This window comes from Rana temporaria, chromosome 9, assembly GCF_905171775.1.
Source record: "Rana temporaria chromosome 9, aRanTem1.1, whole genome shotgun sequence".
Lineage (NCBI taxonomy): Eukaryota > Metazoa > Chordata > Amphibia > Anura > Ranidae > Rana > Rana temporaria.
In genome coordinates this window covers 89,107,470-89,128,698 of record NC_053497.1, presented here as the reverse complement: position 1 = coordinate 89,128,698, position 21,229 = coordinate 89,107,470, and the positions used below count along the sequence as shown (strand labels likewise).

The 21,229-nt window shown below is 42.2% G+C and overlaps 1 protein-coding gene across 3 annotated transcripts in view; it reads right to left on the bottom strand.

Annotated features, from left to right (window-relative positions):
• AMMECR1 (AMMECR nuclear protein 1) overlaps window positions 1-21,229 on the bottom strand; it is a 95,916-nt gene that overhangs the window by 47,735 nt on the left and 26,952 nt on the right. For all 3 annotated transcript variants that reach the window (XM_040323885.1, XM_040323884.1, XM_040323883.1), the window contains exon 2: window positions 13,246-13,356. In XM_040323885.1, the coding sequence (XP_040179819.1) occupies window positions 13,246-13,356 (111 nt within the window). The remainder of the gene's footprint in view (window positions 1-13,245; window positions 13,357-21,229) is intronic.

Here is a 21,229-nt window from a genome sequence, read left to right as displayed (position 1 = left end):
TAAAACCACACCGTTAGCAGCCGAATACCGTCGCAATTCCAACGGTAAAGTGCCGCTAAAAATAGCAGCACTTTACCGCCACTGCACCCCCCCCCCCAGTGTAAAGGGGCCTTAGTGTTTCAGCGCTGAGCAAGGTTGTGGATAAACATTGCCTGGCTGCTTTATGACAGAGCCAATTGCCGGACTTCAACCACTTCAGCCCCAGAAGAAAGTACCCCCTTTCTGACCAGGCCATTTTTTGCGATACAGCATGTTGTCACTTTAACTGACAATTGCGTGGTCGTGCTACGTTGTACCCAAACAAAACGTATATTTTTTTACTTCAAATCTAGCTTTCTTTTGGTGGTATTCGATTACCTCTGTGGTTTTTATTTTTTGCACTATAAACAAGAATATATATTTTTTTTAAAAAACAATATTTTACATTTTCTATAATCAATATCCCCCCAAAAAAAACATCAGTTTAGATGGATATTCAAATATTAACAGCGCTGGCGGAATAAGTGCTAAAAATGCAGTTAAAAAAAATGTGTGGTGAACGGTTTATGAAATGGGTGTCGCCAACCAGATTAAAAAAATACCAGTGCTGTCCAAAATGAATGTGCTACCATATAACACAATATACATAAATATATTATAATAAAACTGTTGATAAAGTGCTGAGTGCTTCCAATAATGGTGGATATTAGTAAGTGCAGGCGTCCACCTCGATGGTCGCCCATCTTATGGCCCCACCCACCAGAAATTAGCTTTACAGTCTGTAAAAGGAATATTCTGAGGGTTTTCAGATTCCAGAGATGATTCCACAGATCTCAGCAAAAGTGAGGGTAATAAAACATGACGAGTTTGATGCCCTCACTTTTGCTGAGATCTGTGGCATCATCTCTGAAATCTGATTACCCTCAATCAGAATATTACTTTTACAGAGACCGTAAAGCTAATTTCTGGTGAGTGGGGAGACCATCGAGGTGGACACCTGCACTTACTAATATCCACCATCATCGGAAGCACTTTATAAACAGAAAATATATATAAATAATATTTGTGTAGATTGTGTTATATGGTAGCACATTGGGTCACTAAAGGAATTTTTTTTTTTTTTTTAGCTAAATAGCTTCCTCTACCTTACTGCAGTCCTGGTTTCATGTCCTCATTGTTTGCTTTTGCTCTGATGTTGCTGTAATTTCTCTGTTCTGGACACTTCCTGGTTGTCTGTTTCCTGATCACCACAGTACTGGGAGATTTCTCACTGTAGTGACTTTTAAAGGAGGTGTGATTACTGTGTGTCTAAAATCCCTCAGCACCAATCCAGTTTCGTTTAACAATCCATCACTGCCCTCTATTGGCTCTCTGGCTCTGTACATCAGAGAACCAGGAAACAGCAAAAACTAAACTAAACTTCAGGCACATTATATGATTGGTTTTTATCTATTTTTAATTTTTAAAAGGAACCAGTTAACTATAATGTCTCTGTAAACAGTCATTTCAGCAAAAAAAAAAAAAATTTCCTTTAGTGACCCTTTCATTTTGAACAGCACTGGTATTTTTAATCTGGTTGGCGACACCCATTTCATGAACAGTTCACCACACAATTTTTTTTAATTGCATTGTTAGCACTTATTCCACCAGAGCTGTAAATATTTGAATATCCATCTTTTAAAGGTGTTGGTACCTTTGTTATAGCAGCTGCAATCCTATTTTTTTAATATCTAAATTTTATTCCATCAAGCGCAAGTTTTAGATTGTTTGTATACCTTCATCAAGCCAATATGTATTCTACATTTTATTTTATTTTTAAATAAGGATTTTACGGTGAGTACACAAATTCTTATCTGAAGTTCATGGACGGACAGCTCCAATAATCTTCACAGTAGGGTTTTTCGTCCGTCTTTTAGGAGAGGACTAGGCAGACATGTTAAATGGTTAAAAAAAAAAAAAAAAAAAATCATGTAATACAGCAAAGCCGAACAGCACCGACCAGGAGGCGGGCCCTCTGGTCATAACCCCTCACTCTGCAGTCACCAGCTTAGTTTGTCTAAAAGCAGTACAAACTTAAAAATGAGGGGTGGGTGCCATGTCCGTCCATGAACTTCAGAGAAAGGATTTTACAGCGAGTACAAAAATCCTATTTTCTCTTTCGTTGACGGACACAGCTCTAATAATCTTGACAGTAGGGACGTCCCCAAGCAGTGTCAAAAAAACGAGGGGAGGGCACAGCAAGCAAACCAACTTCCACCCAAAAACAAACAGTGATCCTCAGAGGAGTTGCAACCTTAAACATCCGCCTGCCAAACTTTGCACCTGAAGCAAGCATCTGCAGATGCATGTACATCAACTAGGGTTGTCCCGATACCACTGAGAGTTTTTTTTCCCAAGTACTCGCCGATACTTTTCTTTTTAATGTCATGTGACAGTATTATTTTTTTTATTTTTTTACAGTGTTTTTTTTAGGGGGGGGCTAGTGGATTGTCAGTGTGTTTTTTTCTATTATCAACATTTTATTTTTAAAATTATTTATTGCAAAAAAAAAATTTTTTTTTTAATTAGCCCTGTTGGGGGGCTTTGGTGAGATGTCAGGGTTAAGTCTTAACAGACCTCTGACATCTCTCCTTTAAGACAGAGAAAGGGACTAGGGACACAGATTCCTCAGTCCCTTTCTCAGCTGCACTGGAAATGAATGGACAGGAGACAGGGCTCCTATCCATTCATAAACTGAAGCATCGTAAACACAGTTTACAATGCTCAGTCATATGAATGGACAGAGTCAGTGATCACTGACTGTTCATTCAGAAAAGGTAGGAGCCGGATTTAGAGGCTCCTACCGCCGCTCTTCATCCTGACAGAGGGGGCGGAGGAAGACACGGAAGGGGGACACAGATCACGGGGGGGGCGTCATGGAGGGGAGAGCAAAACAGAGGACGGCAGCGGCACGGAGGGGGGGGGGGAGAACAGAGCAGAGGACGGCAGCGGCACGGGGGGGGGGGACAGAGCAGAGGACGGCAGCGGCACGGGGGGGGGGGGGAGAACAGAGCAGAGGACGGCAGCGGCACAGGGGGGGGAGAACAGAGCAGAGGACGGCAGCAGCACGGGGGGGGGAGAACAGAGCAGAGGACGGCAGCGGCACGGGGGGGGGGGGGGGAGAGCAGAGGACGGCAGCGGCACGGAGGGGGGAGTCAGGTATCGGTAAAGTATCTGAGCATTTTCCCCGAGTACAAGTACTCGGGGAAATACTAGTATTGGTATCGGGACAACCCTAAAATCAACCTTGTAAAATTTTGTGAAGGTGTAAACAGACAACCAGGTTACCGCCTTACACACCTGTGAGACAGACGCTTGATATCGGAAGGCCCAGAAAGCACCCTTTGCCCTGGTTGAATGCGTCGTAAGAGGAAAAGGAGGCGCCGCCCCTGTAGGGCATAGGCCCGAATCACAATCCGTCTGATCCACCAAGAAATGGTGGCTGACGAGACTGCCAGACCCTTCTTTGAACCAGTCACCGATACAGCAAGTCTGACCTCCGGAACGGAGCCGTAGCAGAGAGATATACTCGCAGGGCTCTGACAACATCCAAGGAATGTAGAGCAACCTTTTCTGGATGTGACGGCCGAGGACACAGGGATGGAAGCACTATGTCATTAAGATGGAAGGCCGAAACAACTGTAGAAGAAAAGGCTGCGGGCATAACGCTGCCTTATCCTTGTGGAGGATCAAGTAGGGGGACTTGCAAGACAAGGCCGCCAATTCAGAAACCCTCCTGACTGATGTAATGGCCAACAGAAAGGCCACCTTTTGAGAGAGTGTCAAAAAAGAGGAATCTCTCTGATGTTCATATATCAGCCAATACTGACCCCACAGAGTTACCAACGCATCCGCCAAGGGATCTTTTGACCTGGCCACAAATCTCAATACCTTCCGATTGAGTCGAGAAGCCAGGAGATCCATGTCTCCGTCAAAGCAGCTGAAACACATCCGGGTGTAGTGACCATTCTCCTTGGTCCAACATCTGGCAACTTGGGTAGTCTGCTTGGCAGTTTTCTACATCCGGAATGTATACGGCCGATATGCTCCGCTCTGCCCACAAAAGTATGTGAGCGACCTCCAATGCTGCAGCCGAGCTTCTTGTTCCTCCTTGGTGGTTGACATACGCCACCGCCGTGGCATTGTCTGACTGGATCCTGACTGGATGTCCCTGAAGCCTCAAAGTGGAGAGGCACAGGCTGATCGCCCGAAGTTCCAACACATTGATCGGTAGATGGGATTTCTCCTGCGTCCATCGACCCTGTGTTCACAGAACACTCCAGACGCCCCCTCCCCCCCCCCACCCAGCTGTTCAGGCTGGCGTCCGTCGTGATCACCGTCCAGTGAAGGGGAAGGAATGACTTTCCAAACTGAAGGGCCAGAGACCTTAGCCACCATACCAGGGAAGCTAGTTGACTCACCCAGATTTGACAATCTGGGGACAACGGAGACTTGTCCCATTTGGACAGGATTTTCTTCTGCAAGACACGAGTGTGGAATTGAGCATATGGTGCCGCCTCGAAAGTGGCCACCATGAGCCCCAGGACTCGCATGCAGAAGCGCAGTGTCGACCACCTGCGGGATGCCAGTAGCCTCACCACCAACCGAAGAGTTTGCAACTTCTCCAAGGGGAGGTAAACTCTCGCCTCTGAGGAGTCCAGAACTAACCCTAGATACTCCAATCGCTGAGTCGGCACAAACACAGACTTTTGTAGGTTCACTACCCAACCGAACTCCTGAAGAGTCTGACTGGCGATCGCCACATCCTCCTCCAAGTCTGAGCCCAAAGCAGCTCTGATCAGGAGGTCATCCAAGTAGCCCACGAAAGCGATTCCTCACTGTCTCACCAAGGCCAGAGCAAGCACCTTTGTAAAAACCCTTGGTGCTGATGCCAGACCGAAAGGGAGAGTCACGAATTGGTAGTGGCTGTCCCCTACTGCAAATCGCAGAAATTTCTGGTTCTTGGAATATATGGGAATATTGCAAGTATGCATCTTCACGCAGGGCTGTAGTCATAGGGAGGGGGTGAGTACATTCTGCTTTCCACCATGCAAAACCGCTCAGATGCTGGTGGAAGGCAAGAAGAGGAGTGACAGGAAATGGCATTTTCAAACCTGGATTATTGTATTTTGGAGGTCAAAGGGAAAAACGAGGTAAGTGATATTTAAATGCTCTAGCTTACAGCAATCAATTGATCCAATAAAAAAAAACTAACCTTTAGTGTTCCTTTAACCACTTGAATACAGGGCATTTTCTTTTTTTCCCCCAAATACTATATCTATATATATATATCTATATATATATCTATCTATATATATCTATCTATATATATCTATCTATATATATCTATCTATATATATCTATCTATATATATCTATCTATATATATCTATCTATATATATCTATCTATCTATATCTATCTATCTATATCTATCTATCTATATCTATCTATATATATCTATCTATATATATCTATCTATATATATCTATCTATATATATCTATCTATATATATCTATCTATATATATCTATCTATATATATATCTCTATATATATATCTCTATATATATATCTCTATATATATATCTCTATATATATATCTCTATATATATCTATATATATCTATATATATCTATATCTCTATATCTCTATATATACAGTGAGGAAAATAAGTATTTGAACACCCTGCTATTTTGCAAGTTCTCCCACTTGGAAATCATGGAGGGGTCTGAAATTGTCATCGTAGGTGCATGTCCACTGTGAGAGACATAATCAAATTTTTTTTTTCCAGAAATCACAATTTATGATTTTTTAACTATTTATTTGTATGATACAGCTGCAAATAAGTATTTGAACACCTGTCTATCAGCTAGAATTCTGACCCTCAAAGACCTGTTAGTCTGCCTTTAAAATGTCCACCGCCACTCCATTTATTATCCTAAATTAGATGCACCTGTTTGAGGTCATTAGCTGCATAAAGACACCTGTCCACCCCATACAATCAGTAATAATCCAACTACTAACATGGCCAAGACCAAAGAGCTGTCCAAAGACACTAGAGACAAAATTGTACACCTCCACAAGGCTGGAAAGGGCTACGGGGAAATTGCCAAGCAGCTTGGTGAAAAAAGGTCCACTGTTGGAGCAATCATTAGAAAATGGAAGAAGCTAAACATGACTGTCAATCTCCCTCGGACTGGGGCTCCATGCAAAATCTCACCTCGTGGGGGTCTCAATGATCCTAAGAAAGGTGAGAAATCAGCCCAGGACTACACGGGAGGAGCTGGTCAATGACCTGAAAAGAGCTGGGACCACCGTTTCCAAGGTTACTGTTGGTAATACACCAAGACGTCATGGTTTGAAATCATGCATGGCACGGAAGGTTCCCCTGCTTAAACCAGCACATGTCAAGGCCCGTCTTAAGTTTGCCAATGACCATTTGGATGATCCAGAGGAGTCATGGGAGAAAGTCATGTGGTCAGATGAGACCAAAATAGAACTTTTTGGTCATAATTCCACTAACCGTGTTTGGAGGAAGAATGATGAGTACCATCCCAAGAACACCATCCCTACTGTGAAGCATGGGGGTGGTAGCATCATGCTTTGGGGGTGTTTTTCTGCACATGGGACAGGGCGACTGCACTGTATTAAGGAGAGGATGACCGGGGCCATGTATTGCAAGATTTTGGGCAACAACCTCCTTCCCTCAGTTAGAGCTTTGAAGATGGGTCGAGGCTGGGTCTTCCAACATGACAATGACCCGAAGCACACAGCCAGGATAACCAAGGAGTGGCTCTGTAAGAAGCATATCAAGGTTCTGGCGTGGCCTAGCCAGTCTCCAGACCTAAACCCAATAGAGAATCTTTGGAGGGAGCTCAAACTCCGTGTTTCTCAGCGACAGCCCAGAAACCTCACTGATCTAGAGAAGATCTGTGTGGAGGAGTGGGCCAAAATACCTCCTCCAGTGTGTGCAAACCTGGTGAAAAACTACAAGAAACGTTTGACCTCTGTAATTGCAAACAAAGGCTACTGTACCAAATATTAACATTGATTTTCTCAGGTGTTCAAATACTTATTTGCAGCTGTATCATACAAATAAATAGTTAAAAAAATCATACATTGTGATTTATGGATTTTTTTTTTGATTATGTCTCTCACAGTGGACATGCACCTACGATAAAAATTTCAGACCCCTCCATGATTTCCAAGTGGGAGAACTTGCAAAATAGCAGGGTGTTCAAAAACTTATTTTCATCACTGTATGTATATGTATATGTATATGTATATGTATATGTATATATGTATATATGTATATATGTATATATGTATATATGTATATATGTATATATGTATATATGTATATATGTATATATATATATATGTATATATGTATATATATATATATATATATATATATATATATACCTTTATCTGACCTTCATGAATTAAGCAGGATCAAACCTTCAGAAGCAATAAACCTATTTCACTGTCTCCATACCTCCACATACTTTTGTTGGTTTTGTGTTGAAAGTGTAAGATCTTCCATCTTATTTATCTCTTCCACTTTATGAAGCCAACCTCCAACTGTAGGAGGTAGCGTATTTTTCCACTTAAGTGGAATACATGCTTTGGCCGCATTTACTAAATGTCGTAAGATAGATTGCTTATATTTAACAGGTATATTTATAACATGTAGTAAAAAAAAAAAAAAAAAAAAAAAGGCTGGGTCCTCCGGTATCCTGTAAATTTTTGCCTAATGTTCCGTACCTCCTTCCGGTAATATGTTATTCTTGGGCACGACCAAAAAAATATGTAACATCGTACCTCTCTCCTCCATACATCTCCGGCACCAGTCTGATATTTTCGGATAAAATGTATGTAGTCTGTGGGGTATAGTACCATCTTGTTAGTATTTTAAGTCATCTCCTGAATCTTCGTACATATAGACGATTTCAGCGAGAAAGCGATCATATTTTGTCTTTGGCTAGTTGTAAACTTACAGTCCATCTCTCTCTCTCCCATTTCTCTATAAATTTAGTTCCGGAGGGGAAAATCAATAAAGTGTACATTTTTGAGAGTGTTTGTGTCAAAGTCCCCTCCTTCGTGCAGTATTCTTCGAATATGGTTAATTGTCGTCTAAACCTCTCTGGTAACTTAAGTGTATAAAGGAAGTGGTGGAGCTGCAGAGCGTTCCAATAAGGTAAACAGAAGGGGCCCGCTGGTTCCATTAGGGCCGTTATGGATGGCCAACCGTCTGATGCTAGGAATTGTGATGCTCAAAAGCGATTCGTTTGTCAAAGATTGGAGAAGTGATGATCTCTCAAACCTGGAGGGAATACCGGATTCCAGAGGAGAGGCATCATTGGGGAGTGCATAGTCGAGAGAGAGGTTTTAATGATCACTTGTGAGCAAATTCGTATTGTAGGGCCTATCAGTGGGTGCCTCTTTAGGTCGGGTGATAGCTTATAACACCATGGTGCTCCTTTCAATAGAACATCAGTTTGCTCTTGTTCAATCCAAACCCAGAGTTTGTCTATTGAATGTTGGCTCCAGTCTGAGTCTCCCCATATGTACGGCCTGGTTAAGTACATCTGGAAATGCAATCCCTCCACTATGTTTAGGTCGAGATAATTGGAGTGCGTGGTCTCTTATGTGCCCATATAAATGTAATAAACAGGGAATGAACCTGTTTAAAGTATTGAGATGGTATCTTGATCGGCAGAGTTTGAAATATAGATACTTGGGTAGAATACTCATCTTTAAGAGATTGCATCTAGCAAACCACGAATGCAGATTGACCACAAGTCTCAAATTTGCGGATAAGATTCGGCAGTGAAACCACGGGGTTGGTGAGGGAGAAGAGCATATCAGCAAAAGCCTGAGATTTTGTTGCTCCTCTCCCACACCAACTCCGGTAATGTCTGGGTTCAGACGTATCCTACACAAAAAAGGCTCAAGGGAAAGAACAAAGTAAAGGGGATAGTGGACACCCCTGCCTCGTCCCGTTTGAGATGGAAAAAGGGTCTGATAAAACTCTGTTAACTTTGACCTGGGCCATCGGGTGTGAGTAAATCTTGGATATCCATTGCATCATATGTTCCCCCAGACCTATATGGCACAGGACTGCCATTAAAAATTTCCAATTAACTCGATCAAATGCCTTTTCCGCATCTATACTTATCACGCACAGAGTATGTGTCTCCTGTGTGACATGAATAAGGTTTAATACTTTAGTCGTATTATCACAAGCTTCTCTGGATGGAATGAATCCCACCTGGTCCAGGTGTATCATGGACTGTAAATGTTGCACAACTCGGGTAGCAATTATCTTCATAAATTTAAGGTCACAGTTCAAGAGTGATATAGGTCTATAGCTACTGAAGCAAGTGGGTTTCTTTCCTTCATTGAGAATTACAGTGACATGTGTTTTTAAAGCATCTCACGTGCATTACGTCACTAATTCTCAATGAAGGAAAGGAACCCACTTGCTGCAGTAGCTATAGACCTATATCACTCTTGAACTGTGACCTTAAATTATTTATGAAGATAATTGCTACCCGAATTGCGCAACATTTACAGTCCATGATACACCTGGACCAGGTGGGATTCATTCCAAACTTACTTTATTAAATAAATAGTTCCACCATGTAAGGGCCTATGGTTGGAAGAAATTACTGATAATACTGTATCGAGAAGCCGTCTGGGCCTTTACCTATTTCAGAGGTCTTAATTGCTTTCTGGAGTTCATCCAAAGTTATTGGCGCCTCTAAATTTTCTCTAACCTCTGGAGACAATTCGGGGAGTTGGGAAGAAGCAATATAGTTTTCTATTTGTATCCGAGTAGAAGATTGTTCTGGGAGGTTATATAGTGAAGAATAAAAATCTCAACCCCCTGTGTAATATGCTTAGGTAATCCCACTTTTTGACCTTGAGGTGTAATGATTTGGGGAATGTAGAAAGCAGTTTTTTGTTCTTTGACTGAGCGTGCCAACATTCTCCCACATTTATCTCCTGACTCATACTGCTCTATGGCATCGGGTGTATTACAGTTTTGCGCATAAGTTTTCATACCCTGGCAGAATTGATGCTTTTTCGGTCATTTTTCAGAGAATATGAATGATAAACAAAACATTTTTCACTCATGGTTAGAGTCGGTTCACACAGGGGCAACACAACTTCCAGCACGACTTTGGGAGGCAACTTGGACACGACTGGAGTATGAATCATCTGGCAACTTACAAGGCAACTTCAAGTTGCCTCTTGGACAGTACAAGGCAACTTCAAGTCACCTCCAGGACAGGAGGCTTTCCAGTGGCCAAACAACAATCAGCTCCGAGGGAGAGGGAGGGGTTTGCCTGAGAAACGTATGTTATCTTCCTGGAAAGTTGCTTCAGTTAAGACAGTGATCAGACTTCTGAGGCAATTTCCATTGAAATCAATGGGTACAAGTTGCCTACAAGTCGGATTGAAGTAGTACAGGAACCTTTTCTGAAGGTAGTGTACATTAAGACGGCTCCATTCACTTCCATTGATTTTCTCAACCTGATTTTCTCAACCGCGCGACTTGGGAAGACTTCAAGTCGGATCCCAGGTCACCCCTGTGTGAACCGGCTCTTAGTGTATGGCTGAAGCCATTAATTATCAATCAACTTTGTTTATGCTTTTTAAATCATAACATCCAGTGCTGCACTGACGATTCATGGGGAAAGCAAAAGAAATGTCAAAGGATCTGCGGGAAAAGGTAGTTTAACTATATAAAAAACAGGAAAGGGATATAAAAAAAGATATCCAAGAAATTGAGAACGCCAATCAGCAGTGCTCAAACTCTAATCAAGAAGTGGGAAATGAGGGTTCTGTTGAAACCAAACCACGGTCATGTAGACCAACTAAAATTTCAGCCACAACTGGCAGGAAAATGGTTCAGGATGCAAAGAAACACCCACAAATAACTCTGAAAACATGTGGTGGGGTCGTTTTAAGATGCAAGATAAGGAGGCACTTGAAGAAACATGGGCTGCATGGTCAAGTCGCCAGAAGAAAGCCATTACTACACAAACGCTGCAAAGTATCCCACTTACAATAATATGCCTAACCTCAAACCTTCTGGCACAAAATCATTTGGAGTGAAAAAGACTAAAATGTAGCTTTTTGGCCACAACCATAAAATGCTACATTTGGAGAGAAGTAAACAATGTCTATAATCAAAAAGGTACGTAGGTGGATCGCTGATGTTTTGGGGATGTGTGAGCTACAAATTTGGTCAAAATTGATGGCCAGATGAATGCAGTATGTTATCAAAAAATACTGGAGGAACATTTGCATATCAGCCAGGAAGCTGCGCATGGGACGTACTTGGACATTCCAACATAATGATCCAAAACAAGACCAAGTCGACCTGTCATTGGCTACAGCAGAATGAAGTGTAGGTTCTGGAGTGGCCATCTCAGTCTCCTGACCGCAATATCATTGAGCCACTCTGGGGAGATCTCAAAAAACGTGCAGTTCATGCAAGAGAGCCCAAGAATTTACAGGAATTGGAGGCTTTACCATCAGAGAAGATAAAGAGCCTCATCCACAAATACCAAAAAAGACTTCAAGCTGTCATGTTAAAGGGAGCAATACACGGTATTAAGTACTGGAGTACGTAAACTTTTGATCAGGGTCATTTGTTTCTGTTGTGATGATTTAACACAGTTAATTGATAAAAATGGCTTCAGCCAAACACTAATAACCATGAGTGAAAGAAAAGTTTGTTTTATATATCATTCATATTCTCTGAAAAATGGCCAAGAAATCAAATTCTGCCAGGGTATGTAAACTTATGAGCACAACTGTATATCACATAAGGCCTGATGTCTTTCCTGCCCTGAGGCAACTCTGAGGACAATCACATCCTCTACCATTGCTTCATCTGGCTCTCCTAGTCAGGGAGCTGAAATCTCAGAACCTGGAAGTGCTCACAGCTGAGTACTTCTGGTATAATTCTTTGAGAAATTAAGGAACGGCCCAACATTTCAAGTGTTGCTGCAAAGGGTCTGAATAATTATGCAAATTTAATATTTCAGTTTTTCCTTTTTCAAACTTTTTCAAGCATTTCTAAAATTCTGTTTTCACTTTGTCATTATGGGGTATGGAGTGTGGAGTGTGGATTAATGAGAAAAATTATTTTTTAACTACTGTAGTATCAGGCAGCAACATAACAAAACTGAAAGTGAAGGGGGTCTAAATACTTTATGAATGCACTATACAGTCTAAAAATTGGGGGGGGGGGGTTAGTGTCAGAAGCCCATCGGTTGCGATCTACCCGTTGACCGCTGGCAGGTGACTGGAAGATTTCAATCGGGTCCTGGCTTTCCGATCACAAGCAAAGTAGCGCAGGGAATCAATGAGCTCAAGCGTGTTAGTTTCCTGAGCTTTTCACCTGGGAAGCAGTGAAAGTCTATCCTAAGCGGCGGAGACATGCATTGCATCACGTAATTTGCATGCATGCAGCTGCCTTTGCTGCCTCGGATTTACTCTTGGCCAAGTTTGGGTTCTTGTGCACCAGAGTGTAGTGTGCCAATCCCCACTGCCCCCCCAATGCAAGGTGCTTGTCTGTGATATCATGTGGGATGGAGGAGACTGGATGGCAAGTAGGGACCAGTGTAGCACAAGTAGATCTTCCACTGCCCTACACACTACTTACATTGGCAAGAACTAGGAGAGCACAGTCAGGCTAGGATTAAGACCAACCAGGCCAGAAACTACTCAAGCAAGTCAACCTGCAGTTTAAGTGGTTCTGCCTTCATAATGGACTCCTGTATCAGTCTTTTGGGGGTAACCATTGGTTCCGTACCCCAGTGATCTTTGATGTTGTCCAGGTAGATCACTACTGAAAGGTTGCCTACCCCCTGGTCCAAGATCTTTATAGGATTTGATTTATACTAGGCATGTCTATAAAAGATGCCAATCATATGTACCCTGCAGGTTTTACCATACACATTAGTGTGGTAAAGGAGTGCACAAGGGCTGCATAGGAACCGCATATACAACTACTATTTTGCTGTACAAATCGACTGGGAAAAACACACACGAAAGTTTTCTGCACTAAGAAGGTTCCTGGTTCAGGCATGCTAGTTATACCTTGAAAGGTCAATGCAAACACTGGAAAAAGAATACTGTACATCACACAACTATATTGCAACAAAGTTTACAAAAAGCGTAACTTTAAATAAATGTTGCAAATACCTGGTAAGTGTGTACTCCCTGAGACCGGAATGCAGGTTCATGGCAGAAAAGGTTCCTATGCATCCACGCAATCTTTTGTCCCGTCCTATCTTCCATGTCACAAACAGGGGGCTTGCAAAAAAAAGCAAACATATATAAGAACACACACAGCCATTAGACAGTATAAAAAAGGCAATTTACTTGAAATTTTTTTTTTTTTTTTAAAGATATTTTTATTAGGTTTAAGACAAACCAACAAACAGAAAAACATAAAAAAAAAAAAAAAAAAAAACACACCAGACAACCTGGTCATAAACGTTAGGCAATACACTCAAACATAGAAAAATAAACTGACATCAGTGCAAAATATAAAGTAGGCACAGTGGTAAAAGGCTCAGGTATAATACCTGGATATAGCAAAAGCGGAGGTCAAGACATTAGAGATCCGTGAGGCACGGCCCATCAATGGTCAAGCAAGAGTAGTACAATCAGTGCTGGGAGAGGGTTAGCGGACTAGCCAACCATCTACCCCAAATTTTGTGGAAGGTTTTGTTCGGTTTCCGGAGTTCAAAAGTAAGTTTATACAGTGGGATAGCGTCATTATTAAGTTTTAACCAGAGGGATTTCAGAAAGGTCTGTGCGCCCTTCCAGGACAGTAAAATAGCTTTAACATAGAAGAAGAAGAGTATACGGAGCAGTCTCTTGGCATGTGATGATAGGTGTAATTCGCCAAAAATGCCCAATAGGCAGTTCTTGGGGTGGATTATGTTTAGGAGGCCTAGCGCCGATGAGATGAAAGCACCCACTTCTTCCCAATTTAATTGAAAGTTATTAAATGTTTGGTACATAATGCCTGACCTCAATGACTATAACCCACATTAAAACAGCTCTCGCAACACACACACACACACACACACACACACACACCTTAGCATTTGTAATGGGCCTCCATCCACTCCATAAAACACACTAAAAAAGCTCATGTACCAAAATGTTATCACTGAGCCATGGGCGGTTGGCTTTTTACTTTTTGGACACAATTTTCATACATTTTTGTCACACAACAGGGGCAAAAATAAATAAATAGCACCACGTTTGGGGTGCCTTTCCTTTAATAATGACACCGCAACCTTCCATTTGATGCGATTCTTAAATCTTAACCACTTAAGGACCGCCTCCTGCACATTTACGTCGGCAGAATGGCACAGCTGGGCACATGCACGTATAGGTACGTCCTGTGCTAGTACCCAGCCGTGGGTGCGCACCCCGAAGACCCGGTCGCCGCTGGAGTCCCGCGATCGGTCCCCGGAGCTGAAGAACGGGGAGAGCTGTGTGTAAAACACAGCTTCCGAGTTCTTCCCTATGGCGGCGTCATCCATCGTGTGATCCTTTAATAGGGGAGACATAATCGATGAGTTCACACCTACACACACACCATCAGCGCCCCCTTGTGGTTAACTCCCAAATTGCAATTGTCATTTTCACAGTAAACAATGCATTTTAAATGCATTTTTTGCTGTGAAAATAATGGTCCCAAAAATGTGTCAAAATTGACCGAAGTGTCCACCATAATGTCGTAGTCACGGAAAAAAAAAAAAAACGCTAATCGCCACCATTAGTAGTAAAAAATAAATAGATAAAAATGCAATAAAACTATCCCCTATTCTGTAAACACTATAAATTTTGCACAAACCAACCGATAAACTCTTATTGCGATTTTTTTTACCAAAAATAGGAATAATATGTATCGGCCTAAACTGAGGGAAAAAAAATATGTTTTATATATTTTTGGGGGATATAGCAAAAAGTAAATATTGAATTTTTTTCAAAATTGACGCTCTATTTTTGTTTATAGCGCAAAAAATTAAACCGCGGAGGTGATCAAATACCACCAAAAGAAAGCTCTATTTGTGGGGGGAAAAAAACGGACGCCAATTTTGTTTGAGAGCCACGTCGCACGACCGCGCAATTGTCTGTTAAAGCGACGCAGTGCCGAATCGCAAAACCTGGCCGGGTCCTTTAGCTGCCTAAAGGTCCGGGTCTTAAGTGGTTAAGCAGGCCATACACTGTCGAATTTCAAACAAATTTTCTTTTCAAAAAATCAGAAAGTTTCCGATTTTTGTGATCCGATTATGCCATCATTGATTTTTGAAATTCGGCCGACCAAACTTTCATGTTGCTGGGAATATTTTTTTCTCTCCGGGAATATTCTTTTCATGCGCATTTCTTTTTCTACTGCATTTCTCGCACAATTCCCCCATCATTGATCAGAAAATCGTTCGCTTTTTAAAAAATTTCCAACATGTCGGATTCCTCAAATTTGATTGCCGCACGAAAATCGGCTGTTGCTGCAGCCCACCAACGGTGCGAAATTCGTACGAAAATTCTTTGATACGATTTTGGAAAGAAAATTATTTTGAAATTCGAACCGTGTATGGCCGCCTTTAGACAGAATCTAGCCATTCTGCCCACGATTCCAAAACGCTCAGGTGTTAACGGGGCCTTACATCAGGTGACCACATTTAGTCCATTACACCCACTTGTCAATCTCTTTTCCAACTGCCAGTTGTTTCTCCCATCACTAATCTGTTGCATCGGCCCTAGTCTTTGATTTTCCTAGGAATATCTCCCGATTTTTCTCTTATGACCAAATTGTTAAACCATCCAGGATGTTTAGATGACCAAATTGTCCTAATTTTTCATACATCTACCTATCTCATACCTTTCTCTCACAATTGTCTTTAATGATCTAGCTTTTGGGACATATTTTTTCACATGAGGTAACCAGGACAATTATGAACCAAAAAGCCATGGTTGCAGGAAAGGAGTTTTCACTGTGTATGGTCAGCCTACAATTAGAGCAGAGAGAAAATGGCTGAAAGGGATGGACCATGAGGATTGGGAGGAGGGGGCTAGATGACACTTGATATAATTCAGCCTAAGAATTAGGATTTTATGCACCTATCTGCAGCTTCTAATGCGCACTGTATGGAACAGTGTGCAGGAAAATGAGACATCGCTTTCAGCACAGGAGAGGACTGCTCAAGTGTATAAGGATGGTTAGGAGAACATCAAACATATGTATAACAGAACAGCCTTTAATCCATGAATTAAGTGTTAACACGGGCCCTAGGAAAAAGGCTTTGGTAACAGATATATGCCTGCTTTTGTAGCAATGGTCTTCAAAAATCCCGTTGACTTTTTTTACATGTCAGCTCAGAGGCCGTGTCTGACATGCTTTGTTTCTTTGGAAGCAGCATGCCCTACTGTGGGTGCGTTTGAACTGCAGGCAAAGAAACGCTTGTCAAGCAGTGCATTGTCCTCATAAGCCCTTACTGTGTTGGACGGGGTGTCTTTTACTGCAAAATTTATGTTGTAGGTTTCCTCTTTCTGTGCCAGACACAACAGGAAGAGGCGGGAACCTTTCAATCGAGGAAATATAAAAATAAAAAAAAGACACAGCTCTGACTGCTCTCATTCAACAGGCGTCTCTATTGGAAGATTTTCCCTCATGTGTTTTGTTCCAAATGACAGCTTTTGGATTTCATTTTTTTCTGGCCCAGTCAGTCACCAGGAAAGGAAGCGAGAATAAACCTACTCTTCATGTACATGAAGCGACAGCTTACACAATGTTTTAACCTAAGAGCTTTCATTCAGGCAAGCAAACATTTAGGCCAATTTACAGGCAAGGAAAACCTCAGTCACTGTATTCGTTTAGAATTAAAAAGATTAAACTTTAAAAAGGAAACGAAGAAGCTCCTTATATGAAATAGCAAACAGTGGTGCAGCCATCTTGAAAACGCATCACGGCTGTGCAAATCAAAAAACAGTAGCTGACCAAATACTTGCAGCCAAAACTGCTTATATATGCAGTGGAAATGAAGTTTTCAATATTACGTAAAAGTGGCTACATGTTAAAGGGTCACTAAAGGAAAAAAAAATGTTTGCTGAAATGACTGTTTACAGGGTATAGAGACATAAAAGTTAACCGATTCCTTTTAAAAATGATTACAAATAGATAAAAATCAATCATATAATGTGCCTGCAGGTTAGTTTCACTTGTTTTCATGTTCCTGTGAACTAGAGAGACACACAAAACAAAAACAAACAAATCCAGGGCAGTGTTTTGTTTTTAAAATGAATCCGATTGGTTCTGTTAAGTTTTAGACACGCAGTAATGACAGCTTAGACCTACAGTGAAAAGCTCCCAGTACGATGGTTGCAAGGAAAAAGACAACCAGGAAGTGTGGAGATCACAGCAGAATTACAGCCACTTCAAAGCAAAAATGAACAATAAGGACATGAAACCAGTACTGCAGTAAGGTAAAGGAAGCTATTTAGCTAAAAAAAAAAAAAAAAAAAAATCCTTTAGTGATCCTTTAAAGCGGAGGTTCACCCAAACATCTATACAAGACCAAATTCTTTATACTTCCATGTACAGTAGGCTTTTTTTTTTTTAGGCTGTACATACCACATAATCTAAATTGGCAATCCAGCTTCCGGGGTACTCACTCCCGCGGGAGTAGGCGTTTCCAAGCTGAACCGCAATGTAATCTGGGAGTTCGCCCAGATGATTTGATGTCCTTCAGAAAATGTTCCCCCCGGCGGATAAGGCCCCCCCCGTATTGTGTAGGCACGTCACGAGAGTCACGGAGTTTCCGAAAGGAGCCCAACATGTAGAGCCGCGAGTTGGCTCTACATGGTGCTCGCGCACCGACTAGGAGCCATGTAGAGCCGACTGCGCAGGCGCCGTATAGAGCCGACTCGCAGCTCTACATGTACGGCTCCTTTCGGAAACTCTGACTCTCGTGACGCGCCTACACAATACGGGGGGGGGGGCCTCATCAGCCGGGGGGAACATTTTCTGAAGGACATAAATCTGGGTGAACTCCCGGATTACATTGCGGCTCAGCTTGGAAACGCCTACTCCCGCGGGAGTGAGTACCCGGAAGCCGGATTGCAAATATAGATAAGGTATGTACAGCCTAAAAAGAAAGAAAAATGCCTACTGTACTTGTTGGAAATAAAGAATTTGGTCTTATATAGATGTCATTTGGGTGAACCTCCGCTTTAACATGTAGCCACTTTTACTTAATACTGAAAACTTCATTTCCACTTTTCATCTGTACATGTCATGAATAAAGCCGTTCATAACCTTCCTCCTCTGCAGTGACTCCATTCACTAGCAGGGTCCCTATGGAGCCACCGTAACGCACTCCCCCACTCGGGTCTACAGATTATCATAAGACAATCTGCACTATAAAGTGACTCTCCTGCAGAAGAGGATTTATGACCCACAAACATGACTGATTGATGTGAAGACAAAAATCTGATTGTAAAACAGGTAGTCCCACAGGTGGCTGGGAACGAAAGAGCAAGTGTACTCGCCGAATAGAAGTTTGGAGAACACTGCACCCAAACCAGTAATGCTTCGAAAACGATTGAGGTAAATTAAAGGATTACTGGAAATTTAATGGATTCAATAATTCTGGGCATTTAACCACTTAAGACCCGGCCATTACGCAGGTTAGGGACCGCGTCGCTTTAACTGACAATTGCGGTCGTGCGGCGTGGCTCCCAAACAGAATCGGCGTCTTTTTCCCACAAATAGCTTTCTTTTGGCGGCATTTGATCATCTCTGCGGTTTTTCTTTTTTGCGCTATAAACAAAAATAGAGCGATAGCTGGTAGGATATTTGGTTCCTTGCTGGTACATTCTTCATCCATACATTCGGCTTTATTGACCCTCTGGGCGTAGGCTCATTAGGATTCAATACCTCTGGTAAGCCTCCCCTTCTGGTGGTGGATATCTCACAATTGCACGTTAAGTTCGGTGGGAATCAATGTTGATTTGGAACTTTCTGCACTCAGTTTCATTCATCTATCAAGTTTCACCATAATTACTTTATTTTGGACTTTTTATTTACAAATACACACTGGTCACTTAGTGTTTTCCTAGACATTTAATGTCTCCTTATCACATTATTTAGCGCTACTATTTTGTTTTTTGTTGCTTTCCTTTATTCACTGGATTGTTTGTAGCTGCTCACCATCAGGATAGCGCAGATTTTTTTTTTTTTGCATAGCGTGGGTTGTTGGCACCCCTAACCCACGGCCATTTAGCGCTCCACGAGTCCCTTCCACTTGTACCATATTAAAACCTCATATGGTACATTTTAGGATTTACCACTCTGTTCTCCTTTCTTTCCCTTTTATCCCTCGCTATCCTAATTTCTTGTCCCCCATCCCTCTCACTAGCCATATTTCTTGTTCTCTCTTTTTTCTTTGTTCCTCCACCTCTTTTCTTCACTCCTCCATGTATTCTCTATTTTTATTCCTTATCTTACTCCTTGGGGGGGGGGGGGGGGTTGGGATCAGTGACAGTGCTGGTGGGGAGTTGGAAAGAGTGGCAATGTTGGGGGGAGTTCTGATCAGCCAACTTAGGTGCTCTTGATCAAGGTCATCTGCTGATCTGAGAACTGTAGTGGGGACTTTTAATGGGAACTATAATCACAGGTAGTATTACTCACTGGTGTCTCTGACTTTGTGGTGTCTCGTAGCAGTGACACCTCTACAGAAATCTGGAGATAGGGTCTCCTCCAGCCCCTCCCACTTCACATTCCTAACCAGTCAGCTGACCTCTAGTCTCTGCCCCCCAGCCATGCCGTGAACTGAATGGGCAGCTGCAAAGAGGCTGAGTGGGTGGCCACGGGCTCCAGGGACAGCTCTGCTTTGTGACCGCAAAAAGGCTGGGAGAGAGGTGCGGGCTTCAGGAACAGCCAAGGATTTGGTGACCCCTGGAAAATCATCATTTGACCCCCAAGGGGGTTCCGACCCCCAGGTTGAGACCCACTGTTCTAGGTACACTTGCACACCTTTTTAAAAGGAACTTGGTAGAGAGATTGTTCTAAATATCTTGGGGAACTACTCACAAATCTTCTGTGGATGTAGGCTGCCTCAAATCCTGCCTCTTTGTAAAATCCCAGACTCGATGCGGTTGCAATTTGGTCACACAGATGAATGGGCTGCACAAGATAGGCAGCACCGCCAGCTCAATGCAATTGGTGTCAAAGCCTCATGGACTTTGCATGTGTACACCCCCATCTGATGCCTTTACAACTTGGAGGAGCAGTAAAAACATGACTCAATTGTGTTTTTACTGCTCCCAAACTGCTTATAAGAGGCAAAATTACAGGATACACAAATCAAAAGCAAAGACAAATCTACAAAGTACAGCTAAACATGTCAACTTACATTTGTCCTGTCACACTATACAAAGTCAACCAATAAATCATGAGCCAACCACATGGGAAACGCTGGCAGCTTCATGCTAATCTCTGGCAGTACAACATACATCACACGCCAGAGAAAAAAAAAAAAAAGGCCAGGTTCCCTGTGAATGCTTTGTACATATTTTCAGAAACCTGAAGGAACAGCTTCTGTGAATATTTAAACCTACCAGTCATTACATTTGATAAAAGCAAAGTCATTAGAATTAGATTCCGTGGCTACAGAAGTCTACAAAGAACTGCTATATTTCTGACGCAGAAAAATGCCTAATTTTAAAACAAATCTCAAAGCAAACACACCTATGGGATTTAGCTCATGAAATTGGAACAAGTGCCACATACTATTCCTGGAGCAGCAACTAATGAGTAGAATCAGCAGAACGTGTATATTTGAATATCGGCTTCCAAGAGAGCCAAATCCACTAAGCAGTAAACTCTGCTGGTACCTGTAGGGGTACAAGGCAGAACACTTAAACTTATTTTTTGGGATAAGGATGGTATTATACACCATTAGACCATCTTCAGAAGGGCCACACAATAACTGCAGACTACTACGAATTGCTGAACAAAGTCCGAGTGGCATTGATAGAAAAGTGGCAAGGAAAGCTATGGAAAAAATGTACCGCTTTTTGCAGGGTAATGCCCCCTCACACAAGGAAGGAAAGATACTGGCCGTTTTGAAGGATTTAGTGATTCAATACACAGACCATTCAGGCA